Here is a 23,638-nt window from a genome sequence, read left to right on the forward strand (position 1 = left end):
TTTATAGGTGATGGCGATTTCTTGCGTCCTGGAACGCAATTTCAAAGTAAATAAGTATGGGAACGGAATCTTTGGAATTTAAGAAGTAGGGGCACGCCGTGCCCTGACGATCCCGCCCACTTCGACCACTGGGGCAAATTCTGCTGACGGTGAGTGACTTTTGGGGCAGGCGTGGGAGCGGGAATGAGTGGAGTAAGCATGGGCGGATTTCGGGGATCCACGATCTGCGAATTTGCGGATTCGCGGATCCGCAAAATCCGCAAATTTGCAGATTCACGGATTTTGCGGATTTTCTTAATGGGGGGGGGGTCTTCTGTGCGGCCTCGACAACGCTCACGATTGTTTTTCGGCTGATGAATGAGTCACTGAATTTGAGCTTCAACTAGTTCCAGCGACCATGTCTGTGTTACTATGCAATCGCCCCGAAGGGCGCAGGGGTCCCTTGAGTGAGCTGTCCATCATAGTGGGTAAATGGCGGGAAGACGGTGCACACCGCGAGTGTGTGAGCGGGGCCAAACGGGTGGGGCTTCCATGCGAGTTCACATGCCTCTTGTGGGTATAAAAGGTCAGAGACCGATCAGAGCAGCAGATCAAGAGCAAGAAGCTCCTGGTCACAGGAACAGCACAAGGATTGCGCTCGTGAAAGTCAAGGATGCAAAGGCCTCTATCCAGCATCACAGCTGATTTTCGACGGTAGATTTGGGAAGAAGGCACACCTGCCCAGCCTCGACGACGCTCCCTTGAGTGAGCTGTCCATCCATCATCTTCCTGTTTATTTTAGGATGGCGCCGGCAAGCTGCCAGCGCCATCCTAAAATAGTTACAAAATTAGCTTCACTAATAGATAAAATAAAGCAGGTGCTCGAGCACCTGCTTTATTTTATCTATTAGTGCTTCCTGTGCTTCCTGTTGAAGCTAACTTAGTAACTATTTTAGGATGGTGCTGGCAGCTTGCCGGCACCATCCTAAAATAGTTACAACAACAACTTCAAGCTTGAAGGCTTGAACATTTGCCCCCCGAATCCGCCGCTCGCGGATTCGCGGATTTTCGGTAAATTCGCGGGAGTTCGCGGATTGCGGATTTACCGAAAATCCGCTAAATCCGCGAGCGGAACAGATTTTGCGCTCACGCTTAGAGTGGAGCAGTTTATGGCCGTGATTAAGGGAGAACAGCTGTGTCTGTGTACAGCATTGATAGCACTGGGAGTCGGGCAGTGGGTGACCGAGGTCCTGCTCCCAGGCTGCACTGACCCTAGCATCTCCGTTTGGGAGCAGGGCCAGGCTTGAGTTCTAAAGTTTAGGTATAGATTTATTCCTGCCTGTGTCCGTAATAAGTAGTGTCAGAGGGGAAAAGTCATCCGTTTCTAAGGGATGGCTGGGAACAGTGGCGGCTGGCATCAGTGGTGGGGTACACACGCAGTAGAGAGAGGGGGGTGAGCGGGGACCTTGCTCCTGCTCTCCTGCGACCAACTCCAGGAACAGGAAGCACAGCCAGGCTTCCCTGACCAATCACAATGCAGTGTTGTGATTGGTCTGAGCGCCGTGACACTGTGCTCAGCGAGGGGCTTGAGGGGTGGACATGTTTTCCATGCAGGCTGTAAGGCCTCCCCTGCTCTGCAGTCCCGTCATACTCTCTCATGCAAGGCTGCCGCAGCAGAAGGACAAACGAAGATTATAATAACATTTCAATATTATCATTTTATTTTTTCCTTTCTTTTACTGCTGCAGAGTAGTGGGGCGACGCTCCTCCACCTTAGCGGAGGAGCCACCACTGGCTGGGCACCGGGGCTCTGAGGGCCTCTTGCAACCGCTGCAATACAAACTGGTCCATCAAGGAGGCCGTTTGAAAACGAGTATACTCTGCGAGAATACAAGTCCACTGTGGAAGAGCTCACCAATGGTGGCCAAAGAGTATCTAGTGAGGGTTCGGCGCACCGGAGCCTCTTGTGCAATGGGCAGCCAAGGTTTGGCGCCCAGGGGGAGGGCCGATGAGTACAATAAACGGCCTCCTGTCATCGAGATCAATCGCTTCCAGGCCCAGCTAGTGGTGGACACTGTCTGGATGCCATGGGGGGCACGTGTCAGTCCCGCTGGCAGCAATGAAGCCAGTGGCACCGGGGCAGCAAGATCAGCTGTATGGTGTCCGGGCATCTGGGTGGTGCCAGTGACAAGCGAAGCTGCACTGGGCTGCCAGATAATACAGGGGGAAATTAGGGACCCCGAAGCCCCCCCACTCGTACGATAGGGTCATAGTATCCCAACAAAATCTTGGCTCTTTGCCCCCCTCCCCCCACCCCCCAGATAAGACGTGCAAGGGTAGTGCGAAGCGTTGCGAAGAACGTGTTAGTAAGCGGCATAGGAAGGTTGTGAACTGGGGCAGGACCATCATTTTAATAAAGGCAATTCAGCCGGCCATGGATAACGGAGGTTTCAGCCAGCAGTCCACTTGCGTGGATAACTTATTCAGCGCCAGCCCGTAGTTGAGGCGTATTATCTGCTCCTAATCTCTGTGGACATGGATCCCGAGGGATTTAACAGAATCTTCGCACCACACCAGTTGGAATTCACTACTTGGCGCTGCTCTCAGGGGAAATATCTCAGATTTACCCCAATTTATGTGTAATCCAGACTGGGCCTCATATCAGATTATTCCCCTTCATTTTGGCGCCAGGTTACCACCTGGGTGCCTTACGTAGAGGATGATGTCATCTGCATAGCATGTGATCAGGAGCCGGCCGGTTTTAATCTGAAGCCCCCTGTGGAGATGGCACTCCTGTAGGTGGCGTATCAGGGGAGCTAATGTTATAATGAATAATAGAGGGGCAAGCAAGCAACCGTACCTCATTCCCCGTGTCAGGGGAACGAGGGGTGTCAGCGTCCCCTTCGAGCATATACGCGCTGTGTGGCGAGTGCACAGCAGCGCGGTGAGTGCCACGAATCCAAGAGGGAGGCCCATTTTGCACAATGTGACCTGTAGGAATGGCCACTCCACTGAGTCAAAAGCGTTGTTAATGTCCAACAGCGCAGCTGCCGCAGGCACGGTGGGGGAGATTCTATGTAGAACCACAAAGAGCGTGCGTAGATTCACAGCTGTGGATCTGTCCGGGACAAACCCTGACTGTGCCGGGGATATTATTTGGTCAAGTAGGAGGATAGTCGGGTTGCTAATATTTTGGGCAGGATCTTTTTGTCAAAATGTAATAAGGATAACGGCATATACAAGCCAAAACCCTGTGGGTCCTTCCCGGGTTGGGGAGCTGTATGATCCCTGCTTCACAGAATGTGTGCAGTAGGACCCCACTCTCCAAGGCCTCTCTTTACAATTCAAGAAGGTGTGGGGCTAGCAAATGTTTATATGCTTTATAGAAAATACCCCAGAACCCATCGAGACCAGGCGCCCTCGTCCCATCCATTGCCTCGATTGCTTGAATTATCTCCTCCACTGTGCAGTGTTCCCCAATAAACTGCTGGTGTGCAGTGCTAAGACACACCATGGCTATCTCTTCTAGGTATTGCGTTCTGTTGGTGGCCTCATCTGTGACCCAGGAAGTGTATAGGTCTGTATAGTAGGTAAGTACTTTGCCCTGAATACCCACTGTGCCTGCGTTATAGGTTCTGTCTGCCTGCCAGAGACCGGTTACATAAGATTGGCCCCTGGGAGATTGCAGCAGTCGAGCAAGCATGCAGCCCAGTCTTTCCCCCTCTCCATACTTCCTGGCCATTGCATGTGTTTCTCTCTCAGCCGCCTTGCGGAATTCTGCTTGTAGGGAAGAACGGCGAAGTAATGACATCTGCAGCCCATGCACCGCCTCGGCTTGATCTATTGCTATAACTGTTTCTCAATTTGAAAAGAGTGCATCACAAATCTTTCAAGATTCTTGCATGCTTAGAGATGACTATCCCCTCATAAACGCTTTGAAGTCTTCCCATAGGGTGGCCCAAGAGTCCACTGACCTTTTGTTTAATTCAAAGTATTCCACTATAGTTGTACGTAGTTCGGTCTGGAATACATCAGTGTGGAGAGTCAGTCGAGAGAACCTCCACTCTCTCTCCACCCCAACCACCATTGGTATGTGGAGCTTCAGGAGCACCAGGGAACGACCTGACAGGGTTCACGGGAGATGCTGTATAGAGTCAATCCATGGGGTCATGGTGGGCGTAAGGAGCCAATAGTCCAAGCGGGTCCAGGTATTATGTTGTGCTGAGTAGTATGTGTAGGCAGGCTGAGATGGGCACTGCTGGAGCCAAGTGTCGGCCAGATTATGTGTTGGGCTTAATCCCCTCATAGACCGTCAGGGTCGTGGTATGGTACTGGGGTGTCTGCGGTACTGTCACATTTAGAGTTGAGTAGTAAATTAAAGTCTCCCTCCATAACACTGTAGTCTGCCTCCTCCAAATCAACCTGATCCTGCAGATTAAATTCCAGGCTACCTGTGTTCGGTGCATATATGGTGATTAGGAGCCTGGCATACCCCTGCAGGGGACCTGTCACCAACAAGGAGCGACCCTGGGTGTCTGCGCAGACTTCGGATTATTGGAATGGTACTCGCTTGAGTATAAGTATGAAGACTCCCCCGGCATATGTACTGTAGCCAGCAAAAGTAACGGTGAGTTCCCCATGTGAATGCAAACGTGGGCGACGGTCTAGCGGGCCGGTGTGTTTCCTGTAAAGAGGCAATGTCAGCTTGGCGTCCCTGCAGATTGTGCAACGCCTGCTTGCCGTTGCCTGTGTTGTTTAAGCCCCATATATTCCAGGTTGCTAGTGAGGTGTCCACAAAGGGGTGTATCTTAACGTGTGTGGTCAATAAGGATCCGTGTAAGGATGCAAGTGTGGACTTTCATAGTACATTGCATATTTTAAAACGCAAGGGACAATCGTGGCAGCATTTTTATTGATTTAACTGCGTATGTTTGCATGTGTGTGCAAAATGTTAATAAAGTACTGACTCTGAAAAATGTGTTTATTGTTTAATATCATGGTTACCAAAGTATTTTACTGTATGGTCAGCTTACAAAGGCACTAGGTTAGCACCCTTCCATTCCAGGCGCTTTGCAGCACTTTCAAGATCATCTTACAGTTTCCACCTGCTCAAATGGGTGCCATTTCTGAAATGTATGTTTCCCTCGTCTTCATTGCTTGCTTTTGCTCGAGACAAAGGGGTCCATTATGATATCGGGCGGATTGCCTCCGCCAGGATGGCGGTAGCAACCGCCAGCCTGGCGGAGGCAATCCGCCCGATATCATAACCAGATTTCCCCCCGCCATTTTAGGATGGAGCGTATACTTGTCTTGCTGCCGGGGCGAAAAAGGAATAATATGTCTAATAGACACCGCCAGCCATATTATGATGTCTGCTTTTCAGGGCCTTTCCGCGGCGGCGATGCCGCCACTGAAAGGCATGTGGTCTTCACTCTGGGGGCCCCCTGCGGGCCCCCAGAGTGAAGTACATGTGGGGGGTGCACATGGGGGGTACCTGGGGTACCCCCCTTCATTGTCATTTACAAAGCGCCAGGCACCGCGTGGTGCCTGCCGCTTTGTAAATGACAATGTGAAAGTGCATTTTCAGCATTGTGGCGGGCGGTGCAGAGAGCACCGCCCGCCACATTGCTGAAAATACAGGATGTGCCCGCCACTGTGGCGGGCACATCCTAATGGCACCCCCGCCCTTATGGCGGGCGGTCCCGATTTACGATGGGATGACGGGCGGGCAAAGTCCGCCCGTCATCCTAATAAGGCCCAAAGTGTCACTTATAGTCATTGAATGTCACTCATTACACTGAAATTATGAAAATGTTTCACGTAAGCAATCTAAAACCCTGGCAGCTATGACATTGAGGACGTTTGTTTCTCACCATATACTGTCTACTTCGGTTTGTGCTCGGCAGCAGGACTTGGGAGTGTGATGTTTAGTAGTTGTGCTATTACTATCACTGGCTGTATAGTAGGAGCAATGGGTGGCAAGTTGAAGTGGCCTCCGGACGAGAGCCCTGGCACATATTTATTTACAAATGAAGCACTGGTATTCAAACACATAATTAACAGAGGCAGCGCATTAATAATTGGCTCAAAGGCTGTGCCCCCTCCCATTAATGAAGAGTGTAGCAGAAAGTAAACAAAAAAAATCATCCTGCTGACCCATAAGCAAAAAACTTAATGTTACTGTCTGTTCTTAAGAGTGTTACGCTCTTTGTTTAAATGGGCAACTTTCACCAACAAACTGTTTTATCTGCATATATCAGGGCGCCCTCTTCACCATCCCTAATTCACCCAGGGAGACGTGTTAAGCTCCATGGGGACGTAGGGAAGAGAAGCCACCAGAGTAACAGAAGCCCCGTATGCACAGGGCGTAACAGCTCAAGCGTCGTCCTGATGACGTCAGACGTTTCTCATCCATCAACGTAAAAAAACCTTTGTGATTCCCCTTCCTGATCCAATCAATCATGGATTTGTTGAGCGTGACTCCTCACCCATAAGGGTCTCAAGGCGCTAGGGAGGAGTGGAGGTGCAGGTTCCAGTCCATCAAGGAGGGGGTCTATCGAAGAACCATGTTTCGAGGTTTCTCTTGAAGATGGGGAGTGATGTCGTCTGTTCGAGGTGGAGCGGTAGGGCGTTCCAGGCTCTGGTAGCGAGGAAGGAGAAGGAGCAGCCTCCCGATCTGGAGTTTCTGGTGCGGGGGATCACGGCTTTGGAGTGCTGAGCTGATCGTAGGGTCCTTTGGGGTGCGTGGAATTTGAGTCGGCTGTTCAGTCATGCTGGCCTGGTGTTGTGGCAGGCTTTGTGTGCGTGAGTCTTGAAGGTGATTCTAGCCTCGATGGGGAGCCAGTGTAGTGTGCACAGCTGCTGGGAGATGTGGCAGTGTCTTGGCAGGTTGAGACCAGTCTTGTGGGGGCGTTCTGGATGTTTTGTAGCTTGTGGGTGAGGTTTTTGTTTATTCCGGTATAGAGTGTGTTGCCGTAGTCAAGTCTGCTGGTGACAAGGGTGTGAGTGACGGTCTTTCTGTGTTCGAGGGGATCCATTTGAAGGTCTTTCATAGGAGGTGTAGGAGATCCCCTTATCAAACCTCGTTATGTCTGTTATGTTATGTATGTTTGTAAAAAGTTCGATCACAGGCGCTGGCTGATCATGGAAATTATCCGCGTGTAGATGCCTGTGTTTGCAGGGAGGCTCTGAGGCAAATGTGCAGGGAAGAGGTAGGGTCCAGGCAGACACTCATCCTTTGCATGTGCGATACGTTGAGCAAATTAACAGGTGTTACAGTGGGCCCAGCTGAATTTAATGACATCAAAAATATAAAGCCTACTTTAGTTACAGGTGCCCTGCACATTTGTATCATTTGGTCCCAAGAGACCTCACGCTTTTCTGAGCACTTTTTGAATGCTTTTATACAACTAAACAAAAACAAATACTGGAAATGAATGATGATAGACGAGCGACGCAGACAAGATAAACAGGGGCAGATATAAATAAAGTCATCAGGAAAAAGAAAGAGTGCGGAAAAGAAGAGCAATGTGTAGTAATGAAGCTTAGGAAGCTGAAATGTTGCTTTAACTTATTTATTCAATCTGAGTTGCAGGTTGGTGAATCCATGTACAGAATTCCCACGATGAGCAGCTTGCCTGCTGCTCAGTCCATACTCCAGCTGTCCACCTCATTTGACAGGCACACAAACATTCCTTTCAGCATCACTCCACCAACATTCCACGCATAACACTCAATCTGGCTGAGCAGCTGGGGAGAAAGCCACAGGGAAGATGGATAAATACATATACAAGATACTACATATCCTCCCCCTTTATCTTTATATAACCCAAAAAATGAAACTGCAAAACAAAATAAAGTATTGACAAGAAGAACCATGAAAAGAGATATTAGGCCAAAGTACAAAAATGCAATAAGGAAAAAAAAACATTAACCCGAAGAACCATAATACAACATTGTGAAAAAAAAGAAGATAAACAGATAATTATACAATGAAGAACCACAGTATAGCATTGACAAGATAAAGGGAAAAAGAAGAAGATGCATAGATAAATATACAAGATATCACATCTTCTCCTTCATGAAAATCATAAAACAAAAGAAACAGTCTTTTCTATAACAACACACATTGCTAGACAGCAGACAGAGGAAGAACCCTATGAGTGCCACATCAGCATAATAAATAACAACACCATTGCACAAATTATCACCACCAACCACACCAACTGGCCAGACAAGCATGAGAGATGGCACAATATGAACCAGCTGGTGGAAGGACTGACACACATGTATAATATAGAAGTAATGGGTGAAGTACACCCGACCAAACGTCCACAAACAAGGGGGAGCAGAGTAACCTGTAACAACGGGTGACCTTCACACCCAACAAACATCCAACAAGTAAGGACATGTAGCAAACAGTGTACAAATGGGTGAAACACACCCATACAGACAACTAAACATGTAGCACATGGTGACTTACACACCATCCAGTCATCCCTCATGTAAGGGTATGAAACGTTAACTGTAGCTATGGGACTTGCTCCCATTTAGATATCGCTCATGTAAGGGTCTGTAAGGCAAATTGTGGGAATGGAACTATAATCCATACAGACTTCCCTCGTGTAAGGGACTGTAATGTAAATTGTGGAAATGGGACTTTTACCAAATTAGTCAATCCTCGTGTAAGGGTCTATAATGTACACCAAAGAAATGAGACTAGCACCCATTTAGATATCCCTCCTGTAAATGGTATGTAGCAAACACTGTTGAAATGGGTAAATACCACACATACAATAATCCCTCGTATAAAGGCAAGAAATGTAACATGTGAAAATGGAGAAATACATCCTACCACAAAGTCGGGACAATCTGGACCTCACATACTGGAAAGAAATTTCCCAGACCAGGAATATAATATCACCACAGCACTACAGAAAAGACACCAATGCAGGGGAAACTTGCGCACCATAGGTATAACACCTACAATGTAAAATATGTAACCACAGCACCTCAGAAGAACAGCAAGAGCCTTCGTGGGACAGTCCGTATCCAGCTCCTGGTCGTCGGCGACGCCTCCTGGTCCACGTGGCTGCAGAGACAAGCTTCACTTCTTCACCTGTTCGCAGCTCGACATCGCCTAGTTCTTTCCTGGTCACTGGCTAGTGACCCAGACTCTGTCCCCTCTGCTTTCAGGTTCTTCACTTCTTCGATCCACCCTTGGATCCATCCGGACATCTTCCTCCTGGTCGCCTGCAGCATCTTCTTGCAGCTCTCCATAGGAATCGACGACGAAACCCGACACAACTTCACACCTATGCACCCGGCTTCCCTGGGTGAGGTAACTTGAGTACTCCGGTGCTCCCGTGGGTAATAACTATCCAAGTGTCCTGTTTTAACTGGGTTTCCCCGCAAGTCCACCCGGACTGTCCGAAATCAACTAGTTTCTAACTTTTACGTTCCCATTGAAAGTCTATGAGAACTCGTGTGTGTGTTTAGACACTGCACAAGCATCCTGTGAGACTCCTAATTCCTAACCTGTGGTTGTTCAGTGTAGTCCCAGCAATGCCCTAGGCCTATACACCTGATTTGAAGTGGTTCTTATACCACTTACTTAGTATATGGTTTGTGAGGCCCCTAGGCCAGAATTGTATTTGTGCATCTTATGGTATGCTTATTGAGTCACTTGTGCTGTATCTCGAACTCTGACCTCATAAAGAGTGCAGAGGGGTTGTTTTAGTAATAAATACATATATATTTGATATATACCTTGTGTGGTGTCCTTTCATTTGGTATTCAAGGGGTTATTATTGGTAAAACAATTGGCTTCACATGCTCTCTGAAGTATTAGCCTAGGACTGCTTTGTCCATGCTACCACTAGGATAGCTGGTCTATAAGGTTGACTTTACAACCATCACCATAAGGGTTGTTTGGACAGATTCAGGGTGTCCACTAGAATAGTGGACATCACATATCAGGCCAACTTCTCACAATGACCACCTTATCTACCCACACATGTAGGGTATTAGGGCACCAGGCAATCAATGAACATATGCAAAACATACACACAGGACTCAATCATCCACAAAAAGAGGGCACACTACTGAAGAAGATAATGAAATATGAATCAGGCAGCACATCAAAATGGTATGTAACGTGCACATGTCAGGCAGGAAACACTATCTTACGCCAGATAAGTAGGCTGGATATAACTCAAAATACAGTGTAGTGGAAATGGAAAAAAAAAACACATATGGAACAGCATATCTCTTCGCACACGCAAAGTTCCTGGTGAGCAACCTCTCACCCAGGTGCACCGTAATGCTGCACCCAACCAGAACGCAAATTATATCACCTCTGACATGGCTGCCAGCAAACGTTGTCTGGTCACACATCACTCCTTCTAGTCCATGAAATTGCGGGTAAATTCCAGAACCCTGCCCATAATCTGATGATTTTCTTGGTGCGACCCAACTGAACGACGAAACATACGTAGACTTCCTACATAGCACATGGAGAGAACGTGAAATGCCAGACACAGCGATGGCAGACAAAGATGGCAGCACACACAGAAGAACAGCGGCGGAAGGCTCCAGGTGTGTGCATGCACTAAACGTAGCAGCGCAGCACGCGCTTACAAGCTGCAGGCTGCAAGAGTCACTATTAATTCCTCCAGCAACACCTTGTCCACACAACAATGGTGAGGAGTCATGTGAGGAGTGGCTCGTACCAAAGAAAGCTCATGCTCCTTATTCAAATAAGGCACAGCACACGTTAAGGTAATATTTTTGTCCCCCTTTTTAAAGTAAGATGGGGAGAGGATGTAGCCGTACGGCTAGAGCGGTCGACCTTGAAGCTGGGGAACGGGGTTTGAGTCTCGGCAATAACGCTCAACATCCTGTGTTTCTGGGCAAATCACTTAATCTCCCCTGCCTAACAAAAAATGAATGTGTCCTTCAGTAACGAAACTGGTGCTCATGTAAAGCGCTCTGATCCCTGCTGTCTCGGGACTAGTTTGCGCTATATAAAACTCTATAAAAAAAAAAAAAAGAAAGTGAGGCCAGAAAAAAACATGCATACGCATGACCAATACTGACATGTGAACAAGTCTGGTCGCTGCGTGCTTCCTCGATAAGCCAGAGTGCTGGGCAGCTGTAAGAACTGAGCCTGGCACCAGCGTGCCTCCTGGCTCTCTGTAGGCTCTGAATGAACAATGGGGCCAAAGGCGATGGGGGAGCCTTGCAGGCTCTAAAACAAACAAATGTGCCCTCAGGAGTCTTGTGGGCTCTCAGCAACTATGTGCCCCGTCGTTGGAGTCCCCCTCAGGGGACTCCAACGAAGGGGCCCATTGTTGTTAGAAGACGTCGGGCACACTGCCGGTGCCCGACCCCTCCTGCCTGTGCTATCTTGGTTCCGGGACATCCTTCCTTCGAGCCTGAGAGGCTCAGGGGGCATTTATTGATCTCTAGTCCCCAGAAGGGGACTCCAACGACGGGGCACATTGTTGCTGAGAGCCCATGAGGCTCCTGAGGGCACAGTTGTTTGTTTTAGAGCCTGCAAGGCTCCCACATCGCCTTTGGCCCCTTTGTTCATTCAGAGCCTACAGAGAGCCAGGAGGCAGGCTGGTGCCAGCCTCAGTTCTTACAACTGCCCAGCACTTAGTGGGCAGCTGCTACGTTTAGGCTTTGCGCAATCCCTTTGGCTGCCTGCGCAGCCTGCCCTGACTCTTCTGGACATAGGGCGTTTCAGCCCCTGAGAGGCCAGTTGGCCTGGGGGGGACAGTCCTGGTGCTGTGCCCTTGCGTGGGGTACATGTTCTTGGCCCTATGTGATCTCTGCGAAATTGTGATTTACCTGCCTAATGTGATTTCTGCATCATGTGTAATGTTTTATACCTCTGAATGTATGTGATGCTTAGGAGGTTGTTTTTCCTAATATAGGTCCTACTAGTGAGCTCATGGTTCCCTGCGTGATATTTTCCTAAGGTGGTTAGGGTTGCGTAGGTGGTACTTACCTGTTACCAGTGATTTCTGGTGATGTGCTACATTTGCTATTTGGTGCTACAGTTATGATATGTTCTATCTTCTAAGTGCTAATTCTACCAAGTGCTACTTCTAAAAGTGCTTATTCCTGACAGTGCCCCACGGGGCCCTGTCACATGTACATAATCCCCTGTAAATTCTGCCAGTGCCTTTGGCACACTGTAAAGTGTGTGTTCATCATCTAATGTGTTTTGGTGTAATACAAAGGCTATTTTTTATATATAACCTTATGTGGAGTTTCCTTTGTGGTGGGCCTAGGGTGTTGTTGCTGGGTGCGCGCGCAAACACTTAACCTACATTGCCTCCGGGATAAGCCTTACTGCTCGCGTCACATTACCTAGAGGGTGAGCAGGGGTTATAGTTGGCGTGTAACTCCGTTGCCCTGAATAGAGTGGTGGTTCCTGCCTGGCTTTGGCGCAAGCCTTAGCCAACCGGAAAACCCATTTCTAACATGGATTCTTACAAGTGAGGAGGCATTCCTGTATTTTTTTTTATTGCATCTGACAACCAATTGATCTCTTATTAACTGAGAAATGAAATCTTCAAATTCACAAGTTGCAGCTAACACTTTGAAAGCAGTAACATAAGAGTCAATGCTTTCTGTGGGTTTTTGAACACATGTGAAAAATTTAAACCTATGGATAACAAAACTTTCTTGATTTTGAGAAATACTTATCTAATTGAGCCATAGCAAGCTGGTATTCATCAAGGTCAGTTTCATCAATGTCAGGATAATCGGGCAAATGATCAAAAATATTTTGCCCTTCTACCCCAAGATGATAATACATCAGACCTTTTTTTCTATCAGGTTTAAATTTTGTAGCATGAATAGCTACTAAATAAGCATTAAATAGACGAATCCACAATTTCCATTCAAGTATAGGTTCGCCCGGTTCTTGCAAAAAAGGTGCTGGAGGTGAGATACTCTGCATTTCTTTTTAAAATTAAATATGCACAACACAAAATTATACAAAATTTCAGAAGTGTTGTGTATATCACATGGAAAAAAATGATAGTGATATACAAATTATTTAAAATACTTTCTAAATCACAAAGTGCATATGAATATAACTAAGAGTTTGCTTATGAAAATGGTATGTAAATTACTGGACTTGTAATTTTAAAGGTTTGCACTTGAAATAAATATTGTGTGCAAATCACAGAAATAACTGTCTTTGAAATTAGTGTGCAAATCACTGAAAGTTTAACTTGCACAGGAACTTGAAATAAATACTGTGTGCAAAACACAGAAAGTTTGACTTGCACCGCAACCTGCATAAATACTGTGTCCAAATAACTGTTTGTACTGTTGCTGTTAAAACTGAAGTTCCACAAAAGGCCACACGATGGCAGTACTGGATAAAGAACAGTAAGAGATACACTATGACAGGGGTCTTCAAACTGTGGGACGCGACTCCCAGGGGGGCCGTGGAGTGACATTCACAGTCACACTTCTGCCCTGGCCTACAGGGCTTCAGCTTCCCTCCTTCCCGTCCAGTGTCTCAGCCCAGGCTGCTGCAGTGCAGTTCGCGCTGCAGGGGGCTCGGCTGGGCAGGGTCTGGAGTCTTATCTCCTGCATGGCCGAGTTTTTCACAGGTCTTTAAATCCATTTGCATATTTATATTCCTTTTTTAACTGGTTACCAAGGCTTAGTTTTTTAATGGTTCCAGTACCATCTGGGCCCCCACTCTGCCTATTCCTTACATTTGTATTTTTACACTTACTGCTGTAGTGTGGGAATGCATTTAATGAAAAGAAATATAAAGTTGGGTTGCCAAAAGAAAAATGCCTGCCGTGTGTTGTTTAAAGAGCCTGCAGAGACCTGCTCTTGACACTAAATAGAGTTATAAATAAAAAAGTATGTATTAATTAGTTATGTGACTTTTCTGTCTTTGTTCTCTTTAATTATCAGTCATGGATCATTGAGGCAGCCCCAGAACACAATTAAAAGTGCTTTCTATTTATATTTGCTGTTCTACGTATTCACAGATAAGTGCTAGAAAATACAGCTTTAGGTGACTCCTTATTTCTGGGCCATCAAAATAATAAGCCGGTAACCCTAATCATAAGACTGGAAGTTTGTTGCAGGATCAGCACATTATTTATTTCCTCCACCCTCCATACCTTATTAATGCCATTATAGCAATAGTTTAACTTATATCTGAAACCCTACGCTTCAAGTGTCCGGGAATGCACCCTGCTTTCAGACAACTCACTTCTCATTCTCGCCTTCACTTTCAGGCTCACTCTGCACTCACAGCGATCACAATGCACTCACAGCGATTGCCATGCACTCACAGCGATCGCCATGCACTCGCAGCGATCGCCATGCACTCGCAGCGATTGGCATGCACTCACAGCAATCGCCATGCACTCACAGCAATCGCCATGCACTCACATTGATCACAATGCACTCACACTTATCACCATGCACTCACAGCAATCGTAATGCACACACACTGATCACCATACACTCACACCATTTACACTCACACCATTTACCCGCTCACCCTGCTCTCACACTGATCACCATGCGCTCACAGCAATCACAATGCACTCACACTGATCACCATGTGCTCACACCATTCACCCGCTCACCCTGCACTCACATTGATCACCATGCACTTACACCATTCACCCACTTACCCTGCACTCACACCAATCACCATGCACTCACACTGATCACCATGCACTCACACCATTCACCCGCTCACCCTGCACTCACAGTGATCAGAATGCACTCACACTGATCACCATGCATTCACACCATTTACCCGCTCACTCTGCACTCACAGTGATCACAATGAATTCACACTGATCACCATGCGCTCACACCATTCACCCGCTCAGCCTGCACTCACATTGATCACCATGCACTTACACCATTCACCCGCTTACCCTGCACTCACACTGATCACCATGCACTCACACCATTCACCCACTTACCCTGCACTCACACCAATCACCATGCACTCACACTGATCACCATGCGCTCACACCATTCACCCGCTCAGCCTGCACTCACATTGATCACCATGCACTTACACCATTCACCCGCTTACCCTGCACTCACACTGATCACCATGCACTCACACCATTCACCCGCTTACCCTGCACTCACACTGATCACCATGCACTCACACCATTCACCCGCTCACCCTGCACTCACAGTGATCACTCTGCACTAACAATGCGCTTGCACTGTTCACCCTGTACCTCACCCTGCAGTCACACGAGCACACTACTCACCCTGCACTCATGTGACACTTCACTCACCTGTCCCCCCCTCATTGCTCAATTTGTAGCTCACTCAAACAAGGCCATCACTAACCATGCATTTTTTCGTCCCACTCTGCACTTACAGCTGAACCCAAATTCATATGGTCAACTCATTCCCCCTGCAGTCACTCCTTTCACCCTACTCTCACACTGTTGCATCGCTCACCGTGCAGTCACTTGGGCACTCTTGTCACCCACACAGTGCAGAAGGTTAAAGTGCCTGGTACAAAGAACATGTACCATGCACATCACAGAACTGAGTGTGAGTAAACTATGAGTAGCGCTATAAAAAAAATGAAATGTTTGTCAGAAAGGTGCTATAGAGAGATGGGGTGTATTGTTGGTGAGTGGTAGTGAGGGAATTCATGGAGAAGGTGGAAAGACTGTTGCACCACGTGCGACCAGTGCTAGGGCCAGCCCTGGCTGGGAGTGTTAGCCGTCCCCCCCCTGAAGTTCGGGTCTAGTGGATCCACTGCTTCTGCTTATTATTATTTACATTTGTAGTGTGCTACTGTTATCAAAAAGTGTCGAGGCTAATAACCATCTGCTGCCTGAAGGCAAACGGAAAACACACAGAAGGGGAAGGAGAACCAGCCAAAAGGGGTGACCTACAGAGCATAGAACCAGGTTTTTATATCTTCCTAAAGAATAATAGATTCTTCGTGGAGCGAATCAAAGGAGGGTGCAAGTTCCATAACTGCGCGGTCTGCACCAAAACAGCGAGACAGACAAGTCATGCCTTCCTGAATTAGGGACAATAAGCAGAGTGGCACAGGGCGAGAGGAGCATATGGGTCTGACCCGTATGCTCCATGAGGAGAGATGAGAGAGCAGCAAGGGAGTGGGAGAATTCGATTGAAGAGGTCAGGGATGAGGTGAAATGTTATGTTCTGAAGCGAAGCTCGGACACGCAAGAAGTGAGTGTGAGCAAAAGATGAGGGCTACTGTTAAACTGTGAGATAAGATAGCTGAGAGATGATCTGTGACCTAAAAAGATAATTTGATGCGACATGTGTGAGGGACAGCAGCGATAGGGGAAGAGAGGGAGTATTGGAGTGTGTGCTGAGCAGTGTTTAATTTGTAATACAACATATGCCAGGGCCCTCACCAGTAGGCCACTGCAACTTTAACCACCCACCATTGCCTGGCCTGTGCGGCTAATGACCATACCTTTGCAACGACCAACCATAACACTCGTACAAGTGCGACTATTCAAACTATTTCAAGCCCCCAAAGCTATAAAGAATGGCATGGGTGTCAGGAGGTTATCATTTTTAGTGTATATTGAATTCATAAACAGCTGTTCTGCTCATCTCTAAATTACACAGACAGAGCCACCATCTGGAAGTCTGTCATAGTGCCAGTGTGCATAATTAGGTGCCAGTGCGGAGCACCGGAAACCACCTGCTCAAATTAGGCACTGGTGCTGAGGTAACAGGGGAGAGGGACGTTGGTTCAAGAAGGTGTGGAAGACAAAGGGGAGATGTGAAAGATGAATGGGGGGACTGGAGAGGTGTAAGATACAAATAGACAACAATTTGAATGGAGAGACTTGAGGTGAATGAAGTGCTGAGGTGCACAGGAGGTGATGGGGCCAGAGAGGCCATGAGATAAATGCCAAAGACTGTTAGAGATGAGTGCAGTGAAAAGACAGAATGGCAAGAGGTGATTAAAGGTGAAGTGAGAGGTTGAATCAGGGGCGTTCAGAAGTTGTAACAAGGGGTGAAAGAAAATGGCCTGCAATGTGAGGGAGGGATCTGGGGTTGTGAGAGGAGAGAAGCGAGCGATGGAAGGAAGGGGGTGAGAGGAAAGGGGCATGGGTAAACTGCTTAACTCTGCACAAGACCGCCAGGGTTTGAAGGAACCCTTGCGGGTCCCGGCCATGGCCAGGTGAGCTTCTAATGTGGCAGCGCGTATTCCTGCGGAGTGGGAGGCCCTTCAGAAAGGTTGAATAGACATCTTTCTGATGTTAGTTGCTGTATTTTGGTTTTAAACTGGTACTGATGGGGTGAAATCTTTCCTCAGTGTTACTGTGTTTAAAAAATTTCAAGTAATAAAGCAATGCTATCCCAAAATACGCAGCATCACAGAACATTATTTATATTTTCTACCCACACAATTTAGTCAAGCCTGTTGCATAGTTTGGTCCTCACCTGCCTCATAAGTCCAGTAGCCCTGCCTACAGGTTTAGAATTTGTTGTCAGGAGGGGATCCTTTCACCTGAAAATGTTGACAGGGGGGTCTCAGCATTCAAAGGTTTGAAGACCTCTGCTCTATGACGATAACTCGATGGTTGGATTGAAGTAAAGAAGAAATTATCCCAGCGAAAATCCAACTGCGAGTCACAGCAGCTAAAACTTGTTCCTAGCGAGGAATTTAAGAAGAGACAGGTGATTCCTTCTTCGCGCTATGTTTTTTTGGTGGGCTATAGTGATGTCTGACTGCGCAGAAGCTTAAAACAATGTACACGTTAGCGCTTCAGCTTTATAGAGTGCTCGCGCTTCTGTGAACACGTACTTTGTTTAGGTTAGAATCCTCACGTGCGCACAGCTCGCGCTCAGTGTTATCGTTAACTTGCTAACGCAGGCAAAATGCGATAATAAAATTATTGGGCTTGAATTTAGTCTTAATTTTAGAGAAACACGCTCCACACATGAACAAATTCAATGCTTATGTGCCTCTTAAAGTTGAAAGACAGTTCTTGTCAAAAATTGCCCAGAGTCGATAATGAAGATGCTCAAGTCCACTAATAAATAAATAATAAGCACGTTGAAAAAAGCCTTGATGCGAGCGTAATTAACAGCCTCACCTTGGTTGCTCACTTACTAGTGAACAATGTCCTTCTTAAGAATTTTTGCTCCCTGGCCCCTCTTCTTTGTTCAATCGGTATCCAACTTCAAGGAAGTCATCAAAATCATCCCCAGATCGTCGCCAGTTTGGTAACCATGAACAAACACAGTAGAGATGGGTTCTTCATATATTTATTTCAAGAGACATCTCTCTTCAAGCAGGGGCACTCGAGCAACTGTCCCAGTTAGAATACCCTGCTCCATGACATCAACCATCCTTCTAGCATTCCATTCTGTGGCTGACATCACCACAAAGCGGGCTTTAGCTAACACCCCCCAATGAAGTCCAAAGTCTCTCTCCCTAGACCTGTAAATGAGACACATTAATAAGAGATTCACTAATCATGGAGTTGGAGTCAGTTTCTACTGCGCTGACCGGACCTGGAGGTGTGGACAGGATCAGAACTGGACCAGATCCTACGCGTGAATCAGAACCTTGCCACACAGAGAGAGAGAGACCTTTCCATCAGTATCTGGGTATTACATTGGATTTAATGTTTGGAGATGCCAGGCAGCAAAGCAACACTATTAGTATGGTCTCTGATGTTACACAATGACGAGTGAATGGAAGTGTCATTCTGACACAGTCACCGTCAAGACTACAATGCCTTCTTCCAATCACTTCTGATGAAGCCCGATGGGTCTTCTGGGCACTTTTTGATAGCTTACACATATCTGTTTGTACCACCAGGCTAAAGAACGCAGTGACTACCACTTCTCCACTGCTGAGCGATCTATAGCTCACCTTATCTTGTTGCAGGAATTCAGCAGAGTCACAGAACTATGCTTGGGATTATGGGACCTTAGTAGGCAGGGACGGAGTCATCCTACCACCTGAGCACCCATGAGCCTGGAACCAACTAGCTATAGTGTCTCCCTTGCCCTCCTACTCACTCACAGAGGAACAAGTGATTAGACCCCCCCAGAACACAACACTCCAGACCCTCTCAGGAATTGCGGTTATAGAGCACACCCTTTAGCTCTCACACTCGTACTAGTCCACAATGAATTCTGACAGAGACACAAGGAATGTTTACAATGTTTATTTTAATTATCGTGCTCTAGTATGCAGTATATGTGCCACAACAAGTAGAGAAATCCCTAACACAAATACGGTTACAAGGCAAGTAGTCCGTAAATCATAAATGTAGCTATCATTATACAAGACAGTGTAGCCTAACCTCCCTCCCCTTCTACAGAAGCACATGATTCTATATCAGAAGATCTCTAGGTGTTAGCAGCGAACCCCGTACCTCAGTATACACAGATGAAAGTTCTACATCTCAAGTGCTGTCACAATCTTTTCCCTGGAAAGGTCCCTCTCCAAGTGTGTATTACCTATCTGTGCATACCTACATGACAAGAAGTACATGTCCCCAAACAACAGCTGCATTTGTGTGTTTTGTCTAGGTGCTAGGGCCTGACCAGAACAGAATAACAAGGGCAATTGTTGTTTAACCTTATCTAAATGTTCAGACTAAATCCCAGGAAAGGGCAGCGTGGTCTGTGTGGTAGTACATTGTGGCATTTTTGGCACAAAGCAAAATATATCTATAGACCGTGGCGGATCCTCCATGGGGCATTTGGGCGCCGCCCCACTGCTTTCTCGCCGTGCGAGAAGGCAGAAACAAATAGTAGATAACTACCATTTGTTTCTGCCTTCTCGCACGGCGAGAAAGCAGAAGTTCCTGGTTGGGAGAGTGGGCGGCGTTACTCGAGGGCAAGGGGGAGTGGCTTTTCCACTGTTGTTAATACTGTCTGTTTGGGCAGCCTGAGAGGCTGTGCAAACAGACAGTATTAACTGTATTAAGAACAGTGGGCAAGCCGCTCCCTCCTGCCCTCGAGTAACCCCTCCCACTCTCCCTGCTCTCTGTATGCTGCAGCATACACAGAGAAATGACGTTGTAGGGGCAGCCTGCTGAACCAATCACAGCGCTGTGCTGTGTGTGGTGGTGGAGGGGAGGGAGGCTGCCTGCGTGAGCGTGACGACGAGCACCATGGGAAATTCAAGAACAGGATGGCGCCGGGAGTCACGACTCGGGAGTCTGGAGTCGGAACTTGAAGGCGGGAAGGAAGGTAAGTTAAGTTTATTGACTTTACCCCTGCCTTTGAAAGGACTATGCCTACGTAACGCCCCTGATTGCGAAGCCTGCAGCCGGTGTGAGCTTTGGTTCCTGTCAGGAATTGTAAACTTTGCTGAGGGTGAAAATCAGGAACACTGAACAACTTTGCGGGTTTAGAAACATTTCATACAGTCCTAGCCTTGAAAGAGCCAGATTCACTATGGACACAGAGCCTTTTCTACACTAAACGCTCGCTCCCCACCGGGCCCTTAAACCGAGAGGCTCCCATTGGTCAAATTTCTCTAAACTCTTGTCTTTGAGTCGAGGTAGAGGAGAACCGCGCCTAGAAACCAATGCTTAGTTTTTAGGGTGTGGGATGTTCGTATAACTGGCCTGATAGCACACATTAGAACAGGAAGTGTTGTCTGACGACAAATCAAATACAAAGTATATTCGTTTAGCTAGCGGCGGATATCTCTTTAGATGATGTCTGATAAACAATATATTGTTGTTCGGGTTGCTTCTAGAGACATGACATTCTGACATTTATGACTCCTTCAGCTTGCTCGCCACAGTGCGCCATCCACAACTTTTCCGCCCCGCCACTTTCAAATGTTACCAGCTGCGACTGTCTATAGAGTATTGTGCGCAAATCAGAGGACAGTCTGCAACATGTTCATGTTAACATAGGGGAAAACGTCAATGAGCCTGTACGGAACTTGTGACAATATTCTGTTTTCTTCATGCTTTCCTCGTGGAGAACTTGATTCGAGCAGAAATGTCTTAGGCAAACTTTGAACCAGGATGTGTCTCTCATCTCAGCACATTTTACAGAACTTTGACAGGCCTGATGGAAAGTTCCACAACGTTCTCTGTATCACAAACAATGAACTTGGGATGATGAAAGCATTGCAGAAGACTGGCATGGAAAAGGCCTGTACATCTTGTAAGAATGAAGTTGAAAATAACTATGCAGCTGTACCCACTTCTATTCTTCCCCAGAGCTTTAAGTATCCACTAAAAAGGTGCAGTAATATTAATCTTATTATCTGCTCGTGACCCAAAAGATCTGGATTTTATAAATGAAAGGAAATTTCATTGTAGGCACAACGCGGTCTTTAGTACCACTCTTCCAATAGCAATGAAGATTCAATGGAACTTAGAACATAGACTCAGCTGTCAACATATAACCTTCCACATCCTGCATCCTCCTCTTTTGTTGCTGTTCTTCTACCATGAAGATTATTGACTAATACAACGTGACCAAGAGAACCAGGAAAAAGGGAACATACAGCTACTCACAGCCTCATTCTACATCTTCAACATATTAGACCTCAGATATCTCAGGGATCGATTTTCTTATGAACCAAAAGTAGGTTTTAGTGGAGTTTTAATTGTGATTAAACATATTCTAATGTTCTGGTTTAAAAGTAGGATTATCTGAAATATAATTGATTTAATGATTGCTTCTGGCAGGTTGTTTTTCACCTTTTATACCTTTTTGTCACAATGTACTTGCCTCTCTCGCCTCTGGGCCTCAATTGGGTGGAACTCTTTCTTATTCAAGAAGAGCTTGCCAAGGGAGTAGAGGACCTTAGAGTACCAGTGCACACCCTCTGGCTGCACCCCCAGCCTGCCAACACCGTGGTAAAGCCGCAGTGGCCAGAAGACCAGCTGCGCTAGGTGATGATTTTTGACCACAGCAAAGCAGGACACCACTACGTCATCTACTATCAACGTGCCATGATTAGTAAGAGGGGCATAGGCCCCCGAGTCAGTCTGGGTGGTGACAGAAACCACCCTCGCTGGCTGGGGCTCATGTGCCCCCGCTATAAGGATGCACTTTCCTGGCTGTACAAGGCCGGCAAACATAGGAGAGAAGTCCTTGGGTGGCACGCTCAAGTCATCCGCCACATGGAGCAAGTGGGATGCAGTCAGAGTAAGTCGGCGGGGTGGATTCTGTGTCTCTAGCACGCAGAACTCTCTCACAGCTGCAGAGTCTTTGTCCAGGTAGGTTAAGAAGTCACTGTAGGTGAAGTGTCCCTCCTCATCCATGCACAGGACCCGTTGACCACTCGTCAGCGCCGACACGGGGACCTTCTCGCCGCTTTCTAGTGTCACCAGGGCTCTTGCAGGGAAGCAGTCACCTTCTATATAAAAATTAAAAGCACTGGGTGAAACGCAGCAATTCATAACATTCTTACCAGAAAACAGACAAATTCCCAAAATGTAAATGAACCTTGTAAGCCCACTTCACAAAAGTAACCACTCAAACTGACAGGTGAAGGAGAAGGTTTGAGATCTCAAAACCAGAGGAAAAAATAGGAGTTAAAGGAAAGCAAGCAGATGAGCACTGGAGGGTGGGAGAAGAGGAGTGATCAGAAATAGGAGAAAAGAGATGCTGGTGGTGTCAGAGAGCAGCCTGAAGCACATCATACTAGAGGACAGAAATCAGAGACTCCTTAAGTTTGTACAGTTGTAAAAACATTAGAGAATGCACAGTCAGTGCACGTCAGGAGGGGCTGTATGTTTGGAGAACATAGCTCCTGCTGAGGAAGAGCAGAGAGTGACTGAGCACAGCATTTACTTCTGATTACAACTAACGCAACTGCACCATAAATGTGCAGAGCTTTTAAACACTATCAGGAAGGCAACGCCTTTCACCCCTCTCCCTTCCATAACCCAGCCTTGACAAGGTCTGAAGACCTCTGGTACCACATTTCCAGGCTCCTTTTTAACAAGACGGCATTGAGAGTCCATTGTTCATTGCTAGAGCGCTTTCTGATCAGACCAATCGAGCCCACTCTCCACTTGGAACGTAACACAGTGCAAAGGTTCCCCCTCCTTTCATTTGTCAAGCCTACCATCACGTCCTGGGATCCCACACCTGTCAAACTCATCAGCATCCTATCATACGCCGACAACACACAGCTCATCCTCTCGCTCACAAAGAATCCCGAAGACACAAGACTCCGTTTTCAGGAAGTAATGAAGAACGTGGCAGCCTGGATGCAAGACAGCTGTTTGAAGCTCAACTCAGAAGACCAAGGTTTTCATCCTCAGACCATACACCTCCACCTGGGACAACACCTAGTGGCCCTCAACCCTCAGGAACCCACCCACCCAGACAGACCACGCTCGGAACCTCTGCATCATCCTGGACTTCTCCCTCTCCATGAACCACCAGAACAATGCCGTCGCCTTCACTAGTTTCAACTGCCTTCACGTCCTCTGTAAGGCCTTCAAATGGACCAACGCAACTGCAGAAAGACCATCACGCTAGGCACTCATAACCAGCAGACTAGACTACGGCAACGCCCTCTTTGCTGGAATCAACAGAACTCTTCTACACAAACTACAAACCATCCAGAACGCCACGGCCAGACTCGTCCTTAGGACTCCGTGTCACGAGCACATGACCCGACACT

General features: G+C 47.1%; 1 protein-coding gene across 3 annotated transcripts in view; it reads right to left on the reverse strand.

Annotated features, from left to right (window-relative positions):
- Positions 1-19,174: 19,174 nt before the first annotated feature.
- The window catches only part of LOC147729536 (indian hedgehog protein-like), a 67,934-nt gene continuing 63,470 nt past the window's right edge, over positions 19,175-23,638 (reverse strand). Inside the window, exons 3-4 of one of the 3 annotated variants that reach the window (XR_015308329.1) lie at positions 19,950-22,360; positions 19,175-19,901 (exon numbers count right to left, since the gene is read on the reverse strand). Coding sequence is in view for 2 of the 3 variants with exons in the window: in XM_086954435.1 (XP_086810561.1) it covers positions 21,702-22,360 (659 nt within the window). In the remaining variant the exon portion in view is untranslated. Of the gene's footprint in view, positions 22,361-23,638 lie in introns of all 3 variants that reach the window. The other 2 variants (XM_086954435.1, XM_086954437.1) reach the window with 2 other exon arrangements.

This window comes from Lissotriton vulgaris, chromosome 2_1, assembly GCF_964263255.1.
Source record: "Lissotriton vulgaris chromosome 2_1, aLisVul1.2, whole genome shotgun sequence".
Taxonomy (NCBI): Eukaryota; Metazoa; Chordata; class Amphibia; order Caudata; family Salamandridae; genus Lissotriton; species Lissotriton vulgaris.